Source organism: Lycium barbarum, chromosome 6 (assembly GCF_019175385.1).
Source record: "Lycium barbarum isolate Lr01 chromosome 6, ASM1917538v2, whole genome shotgun sequence".
NCBI lineage: Eukaryota > Viridiplantae > Streptophyta > Magnoliopsida > Solanales > Solanaceae > Lycium > Lycium barbarum.
Window position 1 is genome coordinate 85,862,601 of NC_083342.1, and position 24,070 is coordinate 85,886,670.

Sequence of the window (24,070 nt, forward strand, 5' to 3'; positions counted from 1 at the left end):
TTGTGTTGTAGGTCCTAACAGGCAGTTGGAGGAACATCTGATTAGGCTTGCATAGTTCAGCGGATAGTCTGTAAGCTCTACTTGTTCCGGACATGCTCGGTTTTGTATGGTACGATATACATGCGTTATTTATATCTTTTGGTTATAGCAGGGCCCTGTCCCGACTTCTATGTTACGTTTATGCTTACTCTTAGAGGCTCATAGACAAGTGTTATATGTATAGATGTTATATGCGGCCTTGTCCGACTTAGTTTGGTAAAGGTATTGTTGTTGTGGCCTTGTCGGTCGTGTGATCTTTTGCAGACATTAGTAGCGGCCTGGTTGTCTTGTGTGTATATATATAAATTAATGTGTTGGGCCTTTTCTGCGTACAGGTGATTCCTTTATGTTACATATATGTCATATGGTTCCTCTTAATGTTATAAGTTGAGTATGGTGAATATACGCCAGGTGGTACTTGGCCGGAAAAGCTGGGTGCCCGTCATGGCCCTCGATTTGAGGCATGACAGCCTTGGCCAAGATACTTTTTCTCTCCCCATTAGAGACGTCCACCTGACCACTCGTTTGCGGATGATAAGAAGTGGCCACCCGATGATGAACACTATACTTCTCAAGAAGTGTTGCAAACGCCTTGTTGCAGAAGTGCGAACCGCCATCACTAATAAGCGCTCATGGGGTGCCAAATCGGGTGAATATGTTCTTCTTGAGAAAGTTAACGACACTTTTACCTTCATTATTGGGTAAAGCCACTGCCTTTACCCACTTTGAGACATAATTCATAGCCACTAGAATATATTTCATGCCACCAGAACTAACAAAGGGCCCCATGAAGTCAATCCCCCACAAGTCAAAGACTTCAACTTCCAGCACATAGTTCATAGGATTTCATGCCTCTTAGAAATAGCCCCTTGGTGTTGGCACTCATCACAGGACTTCACCATCAATTTTGCATCATGATACAGAGTGGGCCAGTAGTACCCACATTCAAGCACTTTTGCTGCAGCCCGGTTTCCACTATGGTGACCCTAAACAAGGAAGTCATGGCATGCCTTCAGAATGTCCTTCACTTCATATTTTGGGACACACCACCTAATAATATTGTCAGTGCATGTCCGGAATAAGTATGGCTCTTCCCAGTAATACTGACGAGAATCCCTCAAGAATTTCTTCTTTTGATATGCTTAGATTTCCTCTAGAATGACGCTCGTCACCAAAAAGTTAGCGATGTCTGCATACCATGGTGCCATCTCAAATGAAACTGCTAGAACCCTATCATCTGGGAAAGCATTATATATATCAAGCTCTTCTGATGGTCTTCCTGCTTGTCACGACCCAACTAGGGGCCGTGACGAGTACCCGATACTTGTACCGAGCACCCCTTATCTATCGTTTTACCTTTACTTCTCAGCGGGCCGTAGGAACTGTGCCATATATTTTTTTTTCGTTACTGAACATTAACATTAGTAGCATCATCGTAAACATAAACTAGTAAACTTTGCTATCACGTTATACGACGACGTGAACATTCCAAAATACAACACATCTAACTGTACATATCTGTCTACGAGCCTCTAAACAAAGTGCATATATACATAGGAAGGGTCGGGTTCTGCCGTGCCCGATTATATACACAAAAGTAGTACCAATAGGCTGAAGCTCCGGATCAACTGGAGCACTCTCAAGGAACAGCTGGTGAAGCTCCTAGGGATTAAACCCGTCTGTCTGTTGACCTGCGCGGCATGAAACGCAGCGTCCACAAGAAGGGACGTCAGTACGAATAGTGTACCGAGTATATAAGGCATAAAAGATAATACAAGCAGGAACATAGAGTACGATTAACAATATCATGAGGTCGTAAGACATATAATGAGGCTAGAAAGTGACCTGTACGTAGGAACGCCCCTTTCAGGCCGGATACCGTGCATGCTTATCTTTCCCTTTTTAAAACGTTCCTTTTTCATAGGCATAGAAAATAAGGTTTATATCATGTCGTGTTTTATCATATTATATCCTATCATCTCATAGCGTGTCGTATCATATCATGTCGTAGCATATCATATCATAGTATATTATGTCATAGTGTATCATGTCATAGCATAGCGTGTCATAGCGTATCATGTCATAGCATAGCGTGTCATAGCGTATCATATCATAGCATAGCATGTCATAGCGTATCATATCATAGCATAGCATGTCATAGCGTATCAGGTCATAGCATAGCATGTCATGTCATAGCATAGCACCGAGCAATGTCGGCTCGCCCACATAGCGCCGAAATACCGGCTCGCCCATATATCCCGCGTCCGGGCATCCCGCGTCCAGGATGATAAGCCAGCTGACCAGGTGGCAATGAAACATGTTTCCCTTCCCATTCCCCCATGTATCCCTTCCCCCCATCCCATGTTCATATACATATCTTATATACATATACATATTTTATATACATTTACATAACTTATATACATATATCATATAGGCATGCAAGAGAGCCCAAAGAAAAATCATGTAGCCATCGGAGTGACGTAAGTTCGGTGAACTCCGATTACATTATGGAACAATCGTGATCGCTTTGTCTCTCCTTGAAGGAACAAGTATTTTAAGGCGAGACTACCAACGGAGAATAGCATTAGAAGTAAACATAGAATGAAATCATGGGCATCATAGACGTCAACTCATAGGCTTTGGAATCCTTAGGAAATAGTGTCACAGCTAGGAAATAGAAGTAAGGTTCAAGAACTAGTTTATCACCCTCAAGTTCATATTGAATCCTTAGCTTAAAAATCTTTGTCATGGAATCATTCTGGTCATATTTGTCATGGGCATATTCTCTTTTCTAACATCGTCGTTATCATTATCGTCATAGAAGTATTCTCGTTAGAGTAGTTATAGTACTTGTCATTTGGTAACGAAATTAGGATCAAAGGTTTTCTTTGGATTCGATCCTCAAAGAAAGTCAAACAGGACTATAAGGAAAATCCGAGAGCAATGGGGCTCACATCGGGCCGAATGAGGTAGCGTATACGATTTGCATATGTTACATGTCATGGCGTTACTTGTGAGGGTTTTAGGGTAGTCGGGTCCCATTTATGCAAGTTCTAGGGGTTTAGGAGGTTTTTCCAACATTTCGCACACTTTCTAGTTCAATTCTACTGAATGAAAAAGGGGAAACTTTAGGTGCGGATTTCGGGGAATAGAATTGTCCCCGAGGCTCGTACCCAACTTATTACGTCTAAGACATGCCATAGAAAGAAGGGTGAAGCCTTACATACCTTTTCCGCTTCATACACGTCTCCAAAATCAAGTTTCAAATTCGCCAAAATCTACAATTTGGTCACAATTACCAAATGTTAATTGTAAGGCTTTAAGATTTCAATCTTAACCAATACTTGTCTACAAAAATTTGGGCAGCATCTCCCCTATAAATACAACATCTCCGAGATTTAACTCGGCTCAAATATCAACAACCATACCAACAACAATATCAAAACAACCCCCAACTATAACATAACGATGCCCGAAATTCTAACGAACACTTACAATACACCAAGCAGCCCATATACACTTCTTATACCTTATTTCATGCAATATTTTCAGCAAATTTCAGGGAAATACAACAGCAGCCACACGACACCACATCATCTACTCATATGCAAGAAAACCACATTATTATCTCTATAATCCTTACAACAACCCACAACAATTTTAACTCCAACTCTAACCATTAAATTCCTTCATTCTCCTCACATAATCTTTGATTATAACAACCAAAATATTAATTCAAATCAGTCCATCAATTTCAATTAAAACAACCCCTAATCCATAAATATCAACAAAACAACAAACGAGTTTATAATGTTGTTTTCTCTGTTCTAATTCGTTAAAACTCTAAATAAACACTTTAATAAAATAAAATGAATCTTATAAATACCTTAGCAGCAGCTCCACCACGAAAATTTCATCCCCCAAGATCAATATTTAGCTCAAATTGAAGGCAACGCAACGTACGGCGTTTTTCTCTTCATGAGCTTCGCGATTCGGGGCTTAGATTTTGGTCAAAATTGATTTTTCTCTAAGTTTCTCCTCCCTTTCTCTCTCTAGAATGTTCTAAATGTTTATGGGTGTGTTTTGGTCTGAAATGTGGAGAGAAGACCAAAAATTTTCATTAAATGACAATAGAAATGGGCCTGACCCGATTTGAAGTCGGGTTGGGCCGAATTCACTGTTCATCTCGACCTTTCTGCCTTAAAATGTTCATATCTCCTTGTACCGACATCACCTGGTAACCCACGACCTATGGTTGGAAAGCTAATTCAATTATCTACAACTTCTATTTCTTGGTATTTTTCCAAATTCCAAACTTATAATACCGTTTTTGCCCCTAAAAGTCAGATCACCCGAAAACGTTTTCTTAAAAATATTCGTTTGGAAGACTTCCACTTTGATTTGGCCCAAGGGTCCTTCTTGAGTTGTGTTTAACTTCACATATGTGATTCATATGACTTTTCAGATGTCCCAAAAAAAATCTCGATGTGTGGGCCCCACTTCAGCAAATAATCTGACGTTCAAAAATACGGGATATAACACTGCTTCCTCAAGTCGTGAAAGATGATCTACTACCTGATTTTTGGACCCCTTGCGATCTTTCACCTCAAAGTCAAATACTTGCAATAACAATCGCGGTTTTGCATCTTTCTTTGCCATTAAATACCTCAATGTTGCATGATCAGTGTATACCACTGCCTTGGACCCCAACAGATAGGCCCTGAACTTCTCGTACGCAAAGACTATAGCAAGCAGCTCTTGCTTAGTAACAATGTAATTCACCTGCGCCCCATTGAGTGTTCTGCTTGCATAGTGAATCGGGTGCATAATCTTGTTATGCCTCTGAACAAGAACAACACCAATAGTAAACCCACTCGTATCACACATCAGCTCAAATGGGAGTGACCAATAAGGAGAAACAATAATAGGAGCAAAAGTCAAACACTCCTTCAATTCATCAAATGCTTTTCGACAATTTTCATCGAACTCAAACTTAGCCTATTTTTCGAGAAGCTTGCACGTAGAATTTGCGATCTTGGACAGAACTTTAATAAAGCGCCTATAGAACCCATCATGTCCCAAGAAACTCCTAACACCTTTAACTGAGATGGGTGGAGGAAGCTTTGCAATCACATCAATTTTAGCTTGATCGACCTCAATCCCGTTTTTAGAGATTTTATAACCGAGAACGATCCCTTCCTTCACCATGAAATGACACTTCTCCCAATTCAGCATAAGATTGGTCTCCTCGCACCTTTTCAAAACTCGACCTAGATGATAAAGACAATCATCAAAAGAATCACCAACCACGGAAAATTCATCAATGAAAACCTCCAACAAGTCCACAACCATATCTGAGAAAATCGACATCATGCACCTCTGAAATGTAGCCGGTGCATTGCAAAGACCAAAGGGCATCCTGCTGAAAGCGAACGTCCCATAAGGACAAGTGAATATCATCTTCTCCTGGTCTTCAAGAGCAATACTAATATGATTGTATCCAGTATACCTATCTAGTAAGCACTAGTAAGACCTTCCAGCCAGCCAATCAAGCATCTGATCAATAAAAGGCATGGGGAAATGGTCCTTGCAAGTGGAAGAAATCAACTTCCTATAATCCATATAAACACGCCACCCAGTAACAATACGAGTCGGAATTAACTAGTTTTTACCATTAGGCACCACTGTGATACCTCCCTTCTTTGGAACGCATTATACTGGGCTTACCCACTTGCTGTCTGCTATAGGATATACAACTCTAGCATCTAACAATTTAATTATCTCCTTCTTCACCACCTCTTGCATATGTGGATTCAATTTTCACTGGTACTTAACACTTGGTGAACTATCTTCCTCAAGCTGAATTTTTTGCTCACATATGCCAAAAGGAGTCCCCCGAATATCTGCGATAGTCCAGCCTATAGCACGTCTGTACTCTCTTAATATCTCCAATAATTTCTTTGTCTACTCTTCATTCAGCAATGCAAACACAATAACTGGCAAAGTGTTGTCCGGGCCAAGAAACACGTGCTTCAGATGTGCAGGCAGCTGCTCAAGCTTAGGTGGATCAACAATGAATGGTTTTAATTGAGGAGTCGTTATATTTTCAAGATCAAAATCTAGCTTCTTTGGGTGGTAAGAATAAGAACCCAACCCCACAAGCGAATTCACAGTCTCCACATAGCCCTCCATGTCATCAGAATCAAAATTTACCAGAATAGCAGCAAGAGCCTCTCCCAAACATTCCTCTTCCATTTTGAACTCCACGGCTTCATCAACAATATCAAAAGAATCAATCACCGAAATACTCTCATATGCACTTGGTAGCTTCATCCTTTTACTTGCCTAGAAAGTCACCTCGTCATCATTGACTCAAACTTTTATTTCATTCTTTTTCGAATCCATAAGAGCCCTTCCCCATAGCAAGGAAAGGTCTCCCCAAAATAATGGGAATGTCCCTATCAACAGCACAGTCAAGAATCACAAAATCCGTGGGCAATAGAAAATCACCAACCCGCACAAGAACATCATCTACCACACTAACTAACCCCTTAATAGATCTGTCAGCCGTCTGTAATCGCATAGAACTAGGCCAAGTTCGTTAAAGAAAGGTGAAGTATAAGTTATGTTTGGGAAAGATTTTTCAAACTATCGAGTTAAAGATTGATTGGTAATTCCTTGGAGAGGAATTATGAGGATATTTAGATTGTTAATGAAGTGTTAAACAAGTGTTAAGAAGGTCCCATAAGTGTTGGAGATCAAACGAATCGATGAGAACAAGTTCGAGAAAAATGTGGGTTATACGACCATTTATACGGTTTGTATAACTTTATACGATCCGTATAATGGTTACCATGAAAGGCCATCATTGATGGAGTTATACGGTCACTTATACGGACCGTATAAGGGTCCGTATAATCCCATCAGGCTGAGTTAATTTCCAAGTATAAATATAAGTTCTAAGTTCTAATTTTTCATTTTCCCATCTTCTCCACTCCTCTCAAGAACTCTAGAATATTCCAACATCTTATTAACACAAATTCAAGGGAAATCAAGATCAAATACCAATAATCAAAGGAAATCAAGTGTATGGGTGTTCATTAGGGTTAATGGAAGCTAGAAATTCCTTTGGAATTGAAGTTAGGGTTTTGTTCAAGTGAAGTATCTTCATCCAAAGCTCATTCCTACATAATCAAAGGTGAGTTTTATGTTTAATTCATGTTATTAAGGATATTGAGTGGTTGAAAGACTTAGATTATGGAAGGAAGTGGAGTATGAGGTTTAAATGTGGAAATAGTGGTATGCTTGAATAGTAACTTGACTTGAATCATAGTTCTTGATATATCATGAATGTAATCTTGTTATGAATGATATTAAAGATGTTATAGAAGCATTATATGTGAATGAATATGATATTGTGTCACAGTCATGGTTATGGATGACTTTGAAAAGGGATTTTGAGAATTGAATAATGTCTAGCTTGGTGAAATTTCTGGTTTATGATATTGTGGGTGTTGTTATTGAAGTTTAGGAGTTGTTTATTATATGGAGGAAGTTGTTGAAACAAAGGAGATGCTGCCCAATTTTTGTTAGCTCTTAATTGTGCTAGTTGAGACCTAAAGTATGATTCCGGTTATCTAGCCTTAGTATGAATTCTCTTGAATGTAGAATAGTGAACTTGGAGAGAAGCGTTCAGTCGACAAGGTTAGAGAGGCGTAAAGGTATGTGAGGCTATTCCCCCTTCTTTGTAAGACATGACTCTTACAACATGATTTCCCCTACTTTTCCATGACTTTATTACATCCCGAAAGCTACAAGTCTATGATTATTAAGAGCTTCTCCTGAGATAAAGATAAAGATGCATTATGATAATGATAATGATAATGATAATGCTGATTCTATGTCTAGAGATTCTAAAGCTTATGAAAGGATGCTAGTATGAGATTAATGATCTTGATGTAGGATTTCCTTGATTGTTATTCATTATTAATAGTCTCACCTCATAATGCTAGTTCTTTCAAGGCGAGACATGATGATTATGATGGTTCCATAAGATAATCGGAGGTTACCAACCTTACGTCACCCCGATAGAGTTACAACTTTTACTTGAGCTCTTATGCATGCTTCATGTTGAGTATATAATGATGATTACACTGTGCCTAGATAGCCGGGCAGCACCGCTAAGGCGGGCAGCTTATTACACCATGCCTATATGGCATGGGCAGACACCACTAGTGGGCGGGGTGAAATGATTACCCCGGACGCGGGAGGCACGGACGCGAGCTAATGATGTTATTGATTCAGACAGCTTATGTATGTATAGGTGATATGTTTTAAAGATAAAAATGAGCATGCATGATTCCGCCTCAAGAGGGAAGCAGTTGTAGTTATACTTTTTTCTTATGTTTCTATATTTCCTTATCATGTTGTCATATATGCCTTACATACTCAGTACGTTGTTCGTACTGACGTCTTTTCTCTTATGGACACTGTGTTCATGCCCATAGGTAGATAGGGAGGCGGTACAGATTCATAGGAGCCTATCAGCAGCTACACAGAAGCACTCCACTACTCTGGAGGTGCTATTTATTGATATATTCTTTTGTGCACATATTTGGGCATGGCGGGGTCCTGTCCCGTCCTTATGACTTCAGTTAGAGGCTCGTAGATACTTATATGTGGGTTGTAGATGTTATGAGACTTCTTTAGTGTATATTTTGCACATCATTTTGTAGCCTCGTGGGCTTATGCATATATATACATGTTTTGGGAGATTTAGAAATTGGTTTGTGACAAGTTTTATGTTGAAAATGATATATGTCCAGGTTAAGTATAATAGATAGCATGATGAGTGGTGCTCGGTAGCCAGCTCCGGGTACCCGTCATGGCCCACTAGTTGGGTCGTGACATTTTAGTAACTCATCTAACTTTGTATGCTTCTTCTTTTTTCCAGTTAATACCCAGATGCAACTTCTACAACCAACTATAGCTGCTTGAATTCAGATTTTACCCAGTTGCACCAACAACATCAACAATTTTATAGCTTTTCTCTTTCTAGCAAGCTTAAAAATGTTTGTATAACTATGTTCTGCACAATATGAAGCATGTTATGTTAAGAGTAATGTTTAACTTGATGGTACTGCTTCCTTTTTTTTTTTTTTTAGTTAAACTCTTACTAAACGAATAAGAAAGTATCTTTCAAAAGTCAGACCACTTTTATATAACAACATTGAACAAAGGCCCGTGCACAGCACGAGCTCAGGCCATCTTGTCTTATACTATTTGAAAGTAAGCAACTTTATTCTTCGTTAAATTTTTTGATCTAATTATTTCCCTCCTTTAGGTTAAAGTATGTTTTTGCTATTGAGTCCTAATAAACCTTAAAATTAAATATAATTTTATATTCTAGTCAGATGTTAAGCAGTGAATTTGATTTATTCTTGGAAAAAAGTGCAAATATACTCAACTTTGCGATTTAGAGTAGATAAACCCTTCGTTAAAAAAGTGGTGCATATATAATATTTCTTTATGCAGTATTTTGGTCTATTTGGCTTTTGTCATGGTCATTTAGGTTCCGAAGTCTAATAATAACGGATATGAGGCAATTTGGTAATGACAAATATAAAATGAACTAAAAAAAGCAGTAAGAGTCTGTTTGGAAAGGCACCTGGTAATTGAAATTGGTGTAATTACTAGGGTAATAATTACACAGACTAGTAATTATAATGACATGTTTGTTTGTCATAACGTAATTATAGTGTAATTACAAGCGTACTGTTTGGTCGCACAAGTGTAATTACACAGTTGTTTAATTTAAAAATAAAATTTAATTATCAAAAATTAAAAAATAATATTTAAAAAATATGTGCTTTTATAAATGATATTAAATCAGGTATTTAACAACACATTATTTGTTGAAAATATATTAATTAATAATCATATATTTGTAACTAAAATTGTAAAAAGTAATTAATAAATATTTTTCAAATTAATAATATTTTAATTTAATTAATTATAAAAATTAAAAGCAGACTTTTTTTGCGAGAACATCATGGATTGGATGTTTGACAAAAAAATTGATATTTACAAATATAAAACCATAAAATTATTCAAATGTTTGACAAAAAGAAAAATCTATCAACTGTAAGTGAAAACTAAACAACATGCAATATGAAATAACAACGCAATAGTACTACAACGAATTAATTAAAATTGAAAATAAAACCTAAATTCAAAATCCAAAAAAAAGAAAGTTTAACATAATACAATTATGTCAAATTCCAACATTACATAAATTTCAACGTAACTTAAGTAAATATAATTCAAAAGAAAGGGAAGAGATAAGTCTATAACCGCATTCACAATGAAATTCTACTTTAATAACATCACTCATTATATGTCAAGTGTGTTAATGACTCGTTCTTTCTAATATTAAGAGTTGTAGTTTCCAAAATTAGAATAATAACATAGTTATGCTAAATTAATTTTAAAAAAATACGAGCAATTACATGGAATCACAAGAAGTAAAGGTTGGAAATGAGAAGAAAAGAAATGGAAGATAAATAATATTAATAGAAAAATATTTTACTAATAAAAATAATTGAAAAGTAAAAATAAAAGGAAATTCAAATAATAGAAATAAAAATAAATTTAAAAGGAAAATAAAAAATAAAATAGAAAGAAACTACAAAGTAACCATGTAATTAAGAGGGTGTAATTACACTCAATTCTCAACCAGAATGTAATTACACCCCTAATCAAGTAATTGATTGATCAAATAAGCAAGCTAAACTGTGTAATTACGTCCATAATCAAATGAACGACTTTCCTAAAGGATAAAAGGAAGATGTAATAAAAAAGGAGAAAGGAAAACAAAATATAGTATGTAAAAAGAAAAGATAGAGAAATTGCGTGCTTGCTTTGTTTGAGGGAAAAAAACTCTAATAGATGGAGCGAGCTGCCTTGAAAACCCTTCACAGCGTAACTTCACCTCTCCATTTCCGTGCAAAAACTTCATTTTTGTCACCCAAAGTGTTGAGCAATCTCAATTCCCCTCGATTATCACGTTTCCCTTCTCTATGTATGTTTATTCCTCAATGTTTTCTCCTTTTTTATCTCAACTCCAACTGTGTAGTTGAAGATGGATTTTCATTTTCTTGCAGGTATAACAAGTTCTCAGAATAAACTTCTACAAGTGGTGTTAGTTTCTCCTCAGGTAGTCAATAAATATTATCCATTTTTATTGTCTTTTTGGCAATGAGATTGTTTTACGATTGCATTGTGAAAATTAACTAGAAAAAAGAAGAGGAATGCGTAATACTAGTAGTTGGATATGCTCCTCATTGTGATATCTGAACTTCAAATGAATTGGAATTTGTGACCCTGCGCTTTTTTCTTGTCTATAAGGGAAGTTCAACAGATTGCTTACTTTTTCAATCGAGATTAGGAATTTCTTGATTTCTCGATTGGGTTGGAGTTTCGCAATATGCAATAGATTATTTGTGGCTCGTTCATACTACAAGTAGCTATAGTCTAATCGCAATCTAGTACATAGTTTTAGGGAGTGTCTCATTCTGTTGTAGTGTGTCACTTCAAACACACACACACACTCCGATGCCAAAGTATATTTTTTTTAGTAAACCTGAGGCTAAAATATTCAGGTGCTGCAACCTTAAGTTTCCTAGTTTAGTTTTCTTGAGGTGCTTAGTTGGTTGGTTGTTTTTGCAACTGTCAACGTGTTAAGGATATAAGGGACTGTAACAGGTTGTATATTATTTACATCATATAATTATGGGTTGATGCTGATCTAATGGCTTGCATTTTGGATTTAATACAACTCAAAAATTATTGCTTGAATGTATATTAGGTTGTTTGCTTAACTCTACAGGGCTGTGGGAGTGCAGTGCGCGGTTACAATTGTTTGCTTTAAAGCTCAAACATGTCTTTGTTTCCTCCCTTTTGTTTAAGTTTGGACTCTTCTTCAATCTGTTAGATTCTTTTGCTTTTGTTTTACCAGAGGTGAAATATGTTGCTATCTATAGTCTTAAAATGAAAAAATGTCTGCCCTTGGTAAAACTTTAGAAGCTCCAGTCCTTCTGGAACTATAAAGTGTGTCCCATAGAAAGAACTAATATAGTGGTTCTATATAGTTGTCTTTTTGCAGGACCAGCCTTGTATCTTAGATAAGTAACATTATTTTCTCATTTACTAAATAATATATATATGTTCAGCGAGGGCGGCAGGCGAGGTAGTTTGGTTTGAGGTTGGCTGCCACTTCTTTGGTGCAGTGTTGGGCTTGGGTGAGTTTTGGTTCATCCCTGCAAGTTTTGTGTCTAAACTGGGTAGAGATGACTCTGTGACGCCACTAGTTTTGGTCATGTTAGAGGGTTCGTGCTTCCAATACAATCTTTTGCAATCTTACCAATCATGATTCCGCACTGCTCAAGATTAAATTTGGATTGTTCAATTTCTTTTTTCTGTTCTTCGCGTATTGGCATAATCATAACTATCGGAAAGTTCTGTTGTCTTGGGCTAATGACAGCATAGACATCACTAACAATAAACGCAGACCTTGTTATGAGGTGTAATTCATAGGCAGGGTTGGGAATTGACATAACCTCTCCATTCTCAACTCTCAATCATTTGAATGCAAATCTCATGTGCCAGTTCATGGAGCAATGAGTTCAAGAACAATTATAAAATCTAGTCAGTGTTTCACTTTTGGACTCTGTGCTTTTGTAGTACTTTGGATTTTCCCTGTGCCATTTGTTTTTCCTTATCATTTTTTAATTTCAGTCTTCAGATCTGATCATTGTCGGACAGCTTTATATCTGAGTTAAGATAGTTGAGATTTCTGATATATCCTGCTAAAAGAATTCTGTTAATAGGGTCTTCTCATTGGGGGAGAGGAAATATACCCATGTTCCTTTCCCTTTTTGCATATGTGACGTTCAGTTCACATTTAGACAAAACCTCCTAGCAAAATACTAAGGGCCTAAATTAATATGGGTTGTGCAAACTGATGATTTCTCTCCCCCTTTTTTTGCCATCATATTTTGCTAGTTCATTTGGTGCATCTCTTGCAGAACAATCAGTCAGCTTTAGCTGAAAGCTGTAACTCATAAAATGAGATTGGAGGCTTAGACACAGGCCTTGACGTCTTTATTTAATTTCACAAAATGACGTCTTTATTTAATTTCACAAAATGACTTTTCTAACGACATTCTGAATTGAATCTGAAAGTCTGCTTTTGCTGGAAAATCTCAACATTAATCAAGGGAACAATTTTTTATTTACATAAATGACAAGACACAAATGAACTTCAGAGGTTCTACTCTTTGTTACTGATGCATGAATGCAAAATATAGACGTTATTAACATGCTTAGTTTCAAGTGGCATGACTTCATATTGAAATGTGACCGGCAGGATGTTCATATGGTTCTTTACATGGTATTATAGTTGTTTCTCTGGTGTGTATATGTAATTTGTAATTGGATAAAAAATACTTGTTACTAAGAAATGACATCTTGATTGCTAGATGAATAAGTTACTGTGTGGCATTCCTGATATGAAACAATAAATATTGCAAGCACATTTTATTTTGTAGAAAATGAAGTTCTCTAGACTGGTCAGTCGTGCAGCTTTCATCTAATATAGACTGTATCAGTAAGGATTTGAGTGAAAAACCTCCATTCATGGATATGCCTCTAAATGACCTGGACCAATAGTAAAATCCCAATTTATTGGGCTCTTTCGATACAATCAAATAGAAAGCCCCAAGGACGCCATATTCTAGGAGCCCAGAAGATGTGATTGAATAAATCCTCCAGCAGGTCAAGAGCTCCTTCTCCCTCCTCTTCTTCAAACTCCGATTCATACTTTTCATAAAGAAATCTCTGATCAGGGAATCTCTTCTCAAGAAACAAGCGGGCTATTTCTTTGCAAGACTCTGCTCAATTTCATACAGTGCTAAGTTATTTTCTATTAGGGTCTTGACAAATGTCATGATTTTGGAACGGTTTGTGTTTGTACCAACTGAATATACAAATTCATTTTTGATAGTATACAGCGTAACCTAGTTAAATAAGCTGGTTTTTCTTCCCTAAGTAACTACACTGTTTGTTGCCAGCTTCTTGGACAAATTTTTCCTCTGTGATATTTGAACTGGAGAAGGTGACAAAAACAGGTAGGACTCTGGCAGAAGCATATGACTGTCCAGTGTCCAGGCATGTTATCCTGGGTCCTGACTTAACAGCTCTTCAGTTCCTTTAATCCATGTTGTGGAACTTTCTGTTTCTTTCCCCTATCTTGACAAATTAAGTAAAGTTCTCTTTCTCTTCCCACCTTGCCCCGCCTCCCATAGGTAATAAAAGTTATATTTCTAACTTGAAGATTTTGCAATTTTTTTTATTAATTAAAGGTTTTGATAGCCAATGCTTTGATACGGTTCGAGAGTTGACAGTTTGACAGTTTTCATCAGCTTGGTTCAGCAGGAGACACTTGTATTTTTTTTTCTGCGATTTGTTAGTGTAATGAATAGGTGAATCATACAGTGGTATCATTCCATGCTATAGGATGTTTACGTTTCCTCTTTGATGGCATATTTATTACTTCATCTTTATAAGCAGGGAAACTTACGATCATGTAAACATTAGAACGCATAGTTTTGGATTGCAAAACGAGTTAAAATGGTTTCATCTGTTCTATTTCTCTGTATTGACAGATACCTGGCAACACTGGAAGCATAGCAAGAACTTGTGCAGCATCAGCTGTTGGACTGCATCTAGTTGAGGTATCTATGCATATTTATTAGTTTAAATATCTTTGTAATATTCTTTGTTGATAGAATGGCTATTACTTTTGACCAGTAAAATCTAATTGGCTCCTATTACTGGTGACATCCATAAAGACTTGTATTATTTATTTTCTTTGGTCTGCAGCCATTAGGATTTCCAATTGATAATACAAAGTTGAAGCGTGCTGGACTTGATTATTGGCCGTATCCTTTTTAGCAGTTCACTAGTTGTAAATTTCTATGATGTCTTTGATCTAGGAGTGTGTTCCTCTGCAATGTACTGATATCGGTATCTCTTTATCATCTTTTCATGCTTGTTTCTCTTACTAACTGTTATGAAACTGCAGATTATTATCAGTAGTCTTTAGCTTTTTCTTTTTCTTTTGGGTTTCCCAGCCTGTTTTTTGATTTGCAAGATCTTAGGACATCTTTATTTGATATAGTTGGAGAGTTATGAATAGCTGCTCAGTACCTATAGCGTTACTCATTGGTTATCCTGTTTTGCTGCATTCAATCTTTTCGTCGGTTAGTCATGTTTTCAAATGTCTGTATTTTAGATTTAAGAGTTCTCTAGTGCTTGTATCCGTGGATCTCTATATTGTACAGTTGGCAAATTTATAAAGTTTTCAACTGTTAACTCTTCGCTACAGATATGTTGTCGTCAAAGTGCATCGGTCTTGGGATGAATTCTGCGAGTATTTCAGGGGACAGGTCTCTTTTCACCTCATTCATATGACTTCAAACATTCAGATAACTTAGATTAAATCCCTTTGTTTTCCTTCTCTTCAGGCTGGGGAAAAGAGGCTGTTGGCATTTACAAAGAGGGGAACAACTACACATTCAGTAAGTTAGATGCTTTTTCCATTCAAGTAGGTCTCTCAGCTTTTACCACTGAGAAATTTATTAGCAAAATGATACTAATTTATTCCGTCTAGACTTGGAAGAAAACATAGAAATGAAGTCTTTTTGCTGTGATTCTGTCACTATAAAATCTGTAATGTTACTCTAAGCACTGGTGCTGCATATTACCGTCTAGTTTATCTGAGATATACCTAAAGTACTTGTATGCAAAACTTATTTAAAGTAATTAGTTTTAAGCCGAGTCGAAATTATTTTTGATGAGTGTCCTACAGTTTTCTGAGCAACCACCTCTTGCTGTTTTCAGTATTTCTCGTCTCTTGCATGTTCTAAAAAATTCAAATGATTTTGAGCATCGCAATTCACTTGCTTTCATCTTTCCTTTTTACTTACAGTTTTATACTTCTATTCTTCATTGGTGCCACATGTTTGGAATTGAGTTGTAGTTGATTGCTTGGTGAGCGTTTTACCAGGAATTACTTTTGATCTTTCCATACAAAAAAATGGTAATTCTTTCATGTTTTTTTCCCTTTCTTTTGGCTTCTGTATTTGCGAACTAGGAGGTACAAGGTACAAAGGAAAATAATATTAATAGAACAAGGAATGAGTAGACAACAAAACTTATTTGTTTCAAATAGATGGGTAGAAAGGTGAAAATTTTATGTTTCCATTTTGCTTTCTTGTACTGATTTGAAAACTGTAAGGAACATGGCTAAATTGGAATTCTTCTTGCTTTACATTACCATTCTCAAAAAAAAATTGGAATTCTTCTTGCTTCAAAGGCATTTCTATTGACAAGCCGAAGACTTTCCTCTAGTTTCTTCACAGTTATTTCCAAGCATCATTGTGTTTCTGATCTAAGGTTGTCCTATCTAATGAAACACACCATGTTAATCAAAGGGGACTCGTGCCCGTCCACTCCCTTTCACGAGGATTAATACAAGCAAATCCTTACATATAATGTGAATTTGGTGTGACTCTAGTTCATTGATGCAGGACTTCTCCTATAAAAAGGGTGATTGGCTTGTATTTGGCTCAGAAACTAAAGGGTTACCACCTGAAGCCCTGCGTGATTGCAAGAGTGAATCTCTTGGAGGAGGAACCCTACGGATTCCCATGGTTGAAACATATGTTAGGTGCTTGAATTTATCGGTAAGTGTTGGTATTGCTGTATATGAAGCTTCTAGACAAATAAACTATGAACAACTTCAATGTCCACCTGACACTTGTATGGATACCGAAGCATCATTTGTTACTGAAGATATTTTTGCCTAGCTGTTATCGTATTGCACTTCTAAGATTATGTGTCTTACCTAATGAAGTAGCAAACGAGAAAAGGTTAGCATATGTCGATCATTATTGTATTTTATATCTTAGTTATTGAGTCCTCATTTCCTGTCTTGCACTGGTTCATTATCTTTCTTTAGTTTCTCGTCCAATTTCTGCAATTACAATGTCTTTCTTCACATTTCTGTTACTCTTCTTTTCTCAACCTCCCTAATGCAAAACAATATACTCTCTCTAATGCTCACTTGTGCTAGAGAAATTATGACATTGGTTTGTTTTTTTTAAAAAAAAAAAAAAAATTCCAGGATTTGATGTCCTGGTGATGTATATTATTCATGAAGACACAAAAGAAGGGGGGGACTAGACCTTACCCCAATATACATCACTGATTGCATAGCAATCACCCAAAAAAGAGAATGTTAACCTAAGTTAGCTGTAAATTCTCTACTATATACTATGCTTTAGACAAATTAGCTCACAAAAAAATTAGCTTTATCGTATCTTATCCTCATGCTAGGCATTTGTCTCTTATCCAAGATGTATGAACCAATGGCCCCTCTTGGCATTTGCTGGACAGAATGTATAAGCATAGGATCATCCAGAGTTATGGCATGCTTTGCTAGGAAATCAGCAACCTGGTTTCCTTCCCTATAGCAGTGCTCAAAATTAACTCCCCAAGGACTAGTTATCTCAATGGTCTCTTCAATGGTGTATTTTAACAGCAAATTGTTAGTGGTTTTGTTTCTCAACATTTCCACCACAATCAGTGAGTCTGATTCTATACAGCAATGTCTATAGCCCTTTTCTCTAATCCGTTGCCCTGCATATTTAATTGCCATGGCTTCTGCAATGTTGTGATTTGAACATTGGACTGGAATAGCAAATGCAAACAGCAACTTACCACTTTCATCTCTGGCTATCCCTCCAATCCCAGCTCTACCAGACTGATCTTTATAGCTCCCATCGGTATTGATTTTAATCCTCCCTGTTTGTGGCATGTTCCAGACCACTCTTTTAGTGATAATTTTTGGTTTCAGCTTCTCCACAGTCTCACATAGTTCATGCCATTGTAAATCCAGTTTGCAACTTGGAAATGCATTATCCATAGCTGCTTTAAGGTACCATAACACTTGTTGTTGCATTCTTCTGGTGTAGAGTCTTCTTTGGTCTCCATATCTACAAGTACATCTTGCTGTCCACATTACCCAACATAGGATAATTGGAATGATTTGTACCATCATTTTGTGTATTCCATTCTTTGTTTGAGTTTGCCACCATTCTTGAAGAAAAACTCTAGCAGGCTTGACTTGATAGTTGACTCCAAGAGGCTGGCCAGAAAACTTCCATAGGACTAGAGCAGGTTCACTTTCAAAGAAAAAATGTTGAATGGTCTCTGGTTGTGCGTTTGTACAACATAGACAATCAACAGGATGTCCACAAACCAGCAAACAGAATTGTTAGTGAATGGTAACTTACTTTTAACAAGTCTCAAAGAAAGAAATGAAAACTTGAAAGGAATGCTTTTATGCCAAACACTGGTGATCAAAGGATCTTTTTGTCTGTGTGTTTTGATGCCATTCCAAGCATCATTGTTTGAAAAACTCCATCAGCTGCAGGTTTCCAAATGATGAAGTCCTTTTTCTGATTAGATCCAATTTTAATGGTGTTGATGTGTTGGTAAAGCCAATCTGGAAGAATGTTTTGTAGATTTTGGATATCCCATTCATTGTTATCGATAAATTCTTTAACTTTAGTACTGCTGGAATGTACATAATCTGGACAATAGTTTGCGATGGCACCATAACCAGTCCAGTTATCCCACCAGAAACTGCTTTGTCCATCTTGAATACACCAGATCATGTTTGGCTCAGCTTTGCCCCTGATCTTTGTCAATGTTTTCCAGGTATGGGAGTTGCCAGATACCCATACTTTAGACACAGGATGAGATCTAATACAGTATTTAGCTTTGGTGAACCTTGCCCATAATGAATCTTGGCACCTGAATCTCCACCACTTCTTGATATCCAGTGTTTCACAAATGTCAGCCATTTTTCTAATACCCACCCCACCTTCCTCCTTAGGGAAACATAAATTTTCCCAAGAACTCCAATGGTATTTCCTCTTATCATTTTTGGAACCCCAGAAAATCTCGCAAAATGCTTTTCCATAAGCGTAATGGTTCCTTTAGGAGGACTGAGAGCAGATAATGTATAGATAGGCAGGGATTGTAAAACACTTTTGATCAAAACTATTTTACCTCCATAAGACAACATGTTGCTTTGCCACACATTCAATCTTTTAACAACTTTTGAAAGCATTTTTTCAAAGTATTCAACTTTCTTTCTACCGAGATATATAGGGCAGCCAAGATATTCAAAAGGGAATTGCTTATCCAAGAAACCAGTGGCATCCCTAATCTTATTAATTCTAGTGGGACCTGTGCCAGGAGCAGTGAGAAAGAAACACTTGTTCTTGTTCATCTTCTGTCCAGAACTTGTTCCATACCATTGAATTTGTTTCATGATCATCTTAATAGATTTGGTAGTGCCACTTGGAAAATATCAATATCATCTGCATAAGACAAATGGTAAATAACAGGACCAGTGTTTAACATAGAAAAAGGCAAGAAATGATCACTATGAATCAAGTTATTAAGAAGTCTAGCAAGTACTTCAGCTCCAATAATAAATAGAGAGGGAGAAAGAGGATCTCCCTGTTTAAGGCCCTGTGATGAAGTGAAGAAACCATTTCTTGTGCCATTTATGATAATTGAATACCACACATTGGTCACAATGCCCATGATTAATCAAGACATTGGTTTGAGTAAAGATAAATGAGTTTGAGCTGAACTTTAAGGGCTTAACATAGAATGGGGCTCTCTGGCTTGGTTTGATTTCTAACAGAGTTAAGAACTCTGGTTAAAGGTTGTAAATATTTTAGTATTAAAAACTAAATCTAAATGTACTTTAATCAACATGTGGAGATTCCGATTTCTCTTTTGTGATATTCTTCTCGTGCTATTCTGAAAAACAACACTATGAGAGTTTGCCAGTGCCACTTTTTATAAGTAGAAGCGAAACACTCATCATACATAGCCGATGTCCACTAGCTGCAAGCTCTTTTAAGTTAATCAAGTAAAGACTTGTAGATAGTTCTAACACATTGGCTCTAGAACATGAAAAGACAGGCTCGAGAGGCTCTTTTAAGTTACTTACACAGTGGACGACGAGAACAATGGATTATCTTGGAAAATTAGAGAAACAACAAAAGGAAAAATATTATGATCAACTATTTTCTTTCTCTGTTTCCCTTTTTTGGTTTTCCACCCGGTGTGTGCAGTACTTGCTTTGGGGTGGGTAATCGAGTTTCACGCTGGAAAGTTTAGTGCTAAATCGCTCCTATCAAAGGTGATTCCATTTTTAAGGTTTGAACTTGAGATCTCTAGTTAAGAATGAACATGTACTTACTACTCATCACAACTGTTCATGGTTATATATGATCAACTCACTATTGATTCTCCAGTAACCTCCCGTATTCTCCTGTAACCAATATTAATATAAAAATAACGTAGTATAAAGCTGAGGAATGAAAATGGCTAAACAGGAGCAGTATGGAAAGAGCATTTTGACATTCTCATTTATGCTTTTTGACACTTGCATGTGAGGCAACAAGCTGTTTCTATCAGACAACACAATTCCATGTTTTCTTCAATAGTGAAAGCACCATTTTCTGATCCCAAATGTGATATGTTTGGCCTTAAAAAATTGCATTATTTGCACACAATGAAAATGATTGGAAAGACAATGGTTTTATTTATATATAATTTTATCACCAGCATTTCAATCCTCTTTCTCCTCTCCTTCCCTTCTTATTTCTCAAGCTTTTCATCCAAATGCATATTGTTTCCTCTCTCTCCGTTTCTTTTCTGCGTGTGACTTTGTAAATCAATATATAGGCTCATGTGGGCATCTTATCCAGTGCGTTAACGATATGTATCATTCATCTTCCACTGAGTTGTCTATTGTCTCTAATCTAAAAAATTTAACAGGTCAAGGAAAGTGTCCAAGTTTGTCAATTTACTAATGGAAGTTGCTCAATCTTGTCCTCAATTACACTTTTAGTCCATTTATACCTTTACCGCAGCAAATAGTCTCATATTTGTAGTTGATATTAAAGATGTTCCAACATGAAATTGATATATGGACTCCACATGTCCAAATTTTACACATTTGGGATTATGATTTAAAATTATCATCAAGTTGAAGAAAAAAATTGAGTTTTTCATTTAAGGTTAGAGCCAACTATGCTTTGTGAATCACAAATCTATAAGCACAATTACAAAGATATTGGAGGGAAACAAAATCAAGGGATTTCAGTTAAATTTGCTATCATACTATTCGAAATTGAATAATTTTGCTAATATCATTCTTGCAATAAGAAAAAAGTCTTTTTTTTTTGCCCTTGATATCTGATGGAGCTCTCAACTTTAGGGCAATTCTCAATCATAATTTGAACTTATTTTCTCAAAAAGAATTGGACACGTGATATCTACCCATTTCAAATTGAATTTTTGTTAAAAGGTAAGGCTAATACGAAATAATTTGCTAACATGAAAGATATAATCATATAAATGATCCAAAAGTGTAAAGAAAAAAAATTACTAACAATTTCGAGTAATATAAAAGCAAATTTAGTTTGGACTTTCCCCCCTTCAAAACCAATCACTTGATATGCACGTAACAGTCAGTTACCATATACTCGAGCAACTAAAAACTCCAAACTCGTGACTTTCGATTGTTTAATTTATGAGGCCTATGTACAAAAATTAAAAATTTAAGGACAATATCATGTGGAGCTAGCGAAGCAACAAATTAATGACCCAAAATCCAGCTCTAACGTCTGCATGATTTTCAGGTCAATTATTTTCAACTATTAACTCATTAAATTGCTAGTTGGACCCATTCGGATGACTTCAAGATTAGTCTTCCTCTGTCGGTGGTTGTACACTTTTAATTCGAAGTTATAAATATAAATTTCTTCAAATTAATTAATTCGTATCCCATTTTCTAATTTCCAGCACCTCTTCAATATCTTTTTTTTTTTTTTTTCTCTCCATATATAATTAGTAAGAAAGAAGATAGACTGAGGATTCTTTCAAACATGCGAATGCTGAAAACAGCGAATCCTCGACAGTTAGCTGAATCAGTCTTAGAGGTGAAAAGTGTATACATGACAAAATAAAGCTTAGACACGTGGCATGATGGAAATGGAACATGTGGCAGTTGGAGTTAAAGCGTTGCTTAGTCATTTTGTTTGGTCGGAACAAGAAGTCCCGAATAAATCCGGAGCAACTCTTCCGGACTAGTTGTTTTGGGTCATTTATAGAAGATGAACGTTATATGACTGGTCCAGATTCGTAACAAATGTTGCACTTTAGAATTAAAGTAGCATTTATTTTCCATTATTACCCATTATTAGGCTAGATTTATAGCTCAAAGCTGATGATTATCAACTATAAAAGGAGCCTAATAGCTCACTGTAAATGTTACACCTCGTATCTTAGAACTAAGGTTATAACCGTAACGTTAGAGTTTTAGCGGAAAATGTGAAAGTTTGTACGTATTGCGAAAATGGTTGACAGACCTACTTCGGGCACCATAACCCCTTGATTCATTGATAATTTGGAAAAGGTTCCTAATGAAAGTTGTACTATGTGGAAATACCTTTCGACCTATGTAAGGTGGAGCTCAAACGAAGCTCGGTGCTAGGAGTTATGCCCATTTTACTGAACGTTGTCGCCGAGCAGGAAAACGTGAAATTTTGACTAAGTGTAAAATGGACAGGGGAGCTCGCCCAAAGCGAGGCGGGGGCAAGCCATAGACCGCGCTCAGCGAGGTAGGGGTCCAAAAAGTGAAAAAAATGAGAAAAATTGTCTAAGTCCAAAATTCAAGGGGAGCTCGCCCCAAAGCGAGGCAAGGGCTCACCTTAGACCACCCTCGACGAGCCTGGGGGACCAAAATTTCTGTGCTATAAATTCAACACTTAACTCGAATTTTCATTTATCAGACATTTCAACTTCGTTCTAAAGCCCTAAGCAGTCGTTTTCCTCCTCTCCTCATCCTTCCACGTCAAGGTTAGATCGCTCTAACGATTACTTAGTAATTCTAACATTAATTCATGATTATTCAACCAAAACATAGGATTTCCAAGGTAAATCCTTCTCAAGCGATTCAAAGCTAGAGTTTTGGTGCTCTTCCTCAAAGAAGCAGTTTAGTTTGTTGGATTGGAGCGATTACAGGTATGTAGGGTTTCTATCTATGTGTGGGAACATCATTGTTCTTCCCCACCCCATGTTCTTCCATGATTATACGAAAGCTCAAAAAAAAAATTAGGGTTCTAGACATGTTCATGATAACCCTAAGTACATGTACCATGATATACCATGTTTGTATTAATAATTTGTTATTGTGTTTTTGATATTCCATTTTGGCTATTGAGAATCTGTCCATAATCCATGAAAACCCATACTTTGCATTGCATGGGTTCTTAAATGCAAGATATGAACCAGTATGCTTATTTTAATGAAAATCCTACATGTCTCCATGTTTTCATACCAGTATATTATGTAATTATATATTCGTGTTATATTATACTTACAATTCATGTCTACAAATCGTGTTTAAGAAAACCATGGCTCAGATGCCACCTATTTTCATGTTCATATTTTTGGGAGTTGCATAGATTACCGAGAAGGCTCAGATAGCCTGAAACTACGCTTGCCATCGTAGGATAAGGATCGCTCTGCCCAGTTAGGACGATTCCTTCATGTTTTATTGATTGGATCCTTTCATGTCATGTTTATGTCTCATACCGCTACCAAGGTATGAGATTACTCTGCTAGTCGGGCCAGGTACCAGACTCCACGTACTCATGTGGTGATTCACGTTGTCAGTTATATTAATGCTTTTCCTATATATACACACACACACACACTCATGTTCATGTTCATGTTCAGCTTACAGATACAGTTTCAGTTTCAGTTCTATTATTTCCATGTGCCATGCTTATTTCATTCAGTTGATTTACGT

At 36.6% G+C, this 24,070-nt stretch overlaps 2 protein-coding genes and 1 long non-coding RNA gene across 3 annotated transcripts; 1 reads left to right on the forward strand and 2 right to left on the reverse strand.

Moving 5' to 3' along the window:
- Nucleotides 1-1,454: 1,454 nt before the first annotated feature.
- Nucleotides 1,455-4,121, reverse strand: LOC132599777 (uncharacterized). The gene is made up of 3 exons (XR_009567006.1): nucleotides 3,929-4,121; nucleotides 3,270-3,320; nucleotides 1,455-1,730 (listed from the first exon to the last, which is right to left on the reverse strand). It is a non-coding gene; the product is annotated as an uncharacterized LOC132599777 (long non-coding RNA).
- A 6,788-nt stretch (nucleotides 4,122-10,909) lies between these two features.
- On the forward strand, nucleotides 10,910-17,096 carry LOC132644543 (uncharacterized). Its single transcript, XM_060361131.1, has 7 exons — nucleotides 10,910-11,122; nucleotides 11,205-11,257; nucleotides 14,766-14,834; nucleotides 14,983-15,041; nucleotides 15,488-15,548; nucleotides 15,627-15,680; nucleotides 16,692-17,096. The coding sequence occupies exons 1-7, from the start codon at nucleotides 10,990-10,992 to the stop codon at nucleotides 16,968-16,970; spliced, it is 708 nt and encodes a 235-aa protein (XP_060217114.1). The 5' UTR covers nucleotides 10,910-10,989; the 3' UTR covers nucleotides 16,971-17,096.
- Nucleotides 17,097-18,524: 1,428 nt separating this feature from the next.
- On the reverse strand, nucleotides 18,525-19,510 carry LOC132644143 (uncharacterized). Its single transcript, XM_060360721.1, has 2 exons — nucleotides 18,958-19,510; nucleotides 18,525-18,910 (listed from the first exon to the last, which is right to left on the reverse strand). Exons 1-2 carry the CDS (start codon nucleotides 19,508-19,510, stop codon nucleotides 18,525-18,527), a joined length of 939 nt encoding a protein of 312 aa, XP_060216704.1.
- Between the last annotated feature and the right edge of the window lie 4,560 nt (nucleotides 19,511-24,070).

What these genes read in the sequence shown, in the direction of transcription:
- LOC132644543 (XM_060361131.1), top strand. Translation starts at nt 10,990, where the DNA reads ATGGAGCGAGCTGCCTTGAAAACCCTTCACAGCGTAACTTCACCTCTC. An exon ending in GCTGGACTTGATTATTGGCC is followed by an intron (nt 15,042 to 15,487) that starts GTATCCTTTTTA and finishes TCTTCGCTACAG; the next exon opens with ATATGTTGTCGTCAAAGTGC. An exon ending in GGGGAACAACTACACATTCA is followed by an intron (nt 15,681 to 16,691) that starts GTAAGTTAGATG and finishes TCATTGATGCAG; the next exon opens with GACTTCTCCTATAAAAAGGG.
- LOC132644143 (XM_060360721.1), bottom strand. Translation starts at nt 19,510, where the DNA reads ATGATCATGAAACAAATTCAATGGTATGGAACAAGTTCTGGACAGAAG. An exon ending in CAAGATTCATTATGGGCAAG is followed by an intron (nt 18,911 to 18,957) that starts GTTCACCAAAGC and finishes CTGTGTCTAAAG; the next exon opens with TATGGGTATCTGGCAACTCC.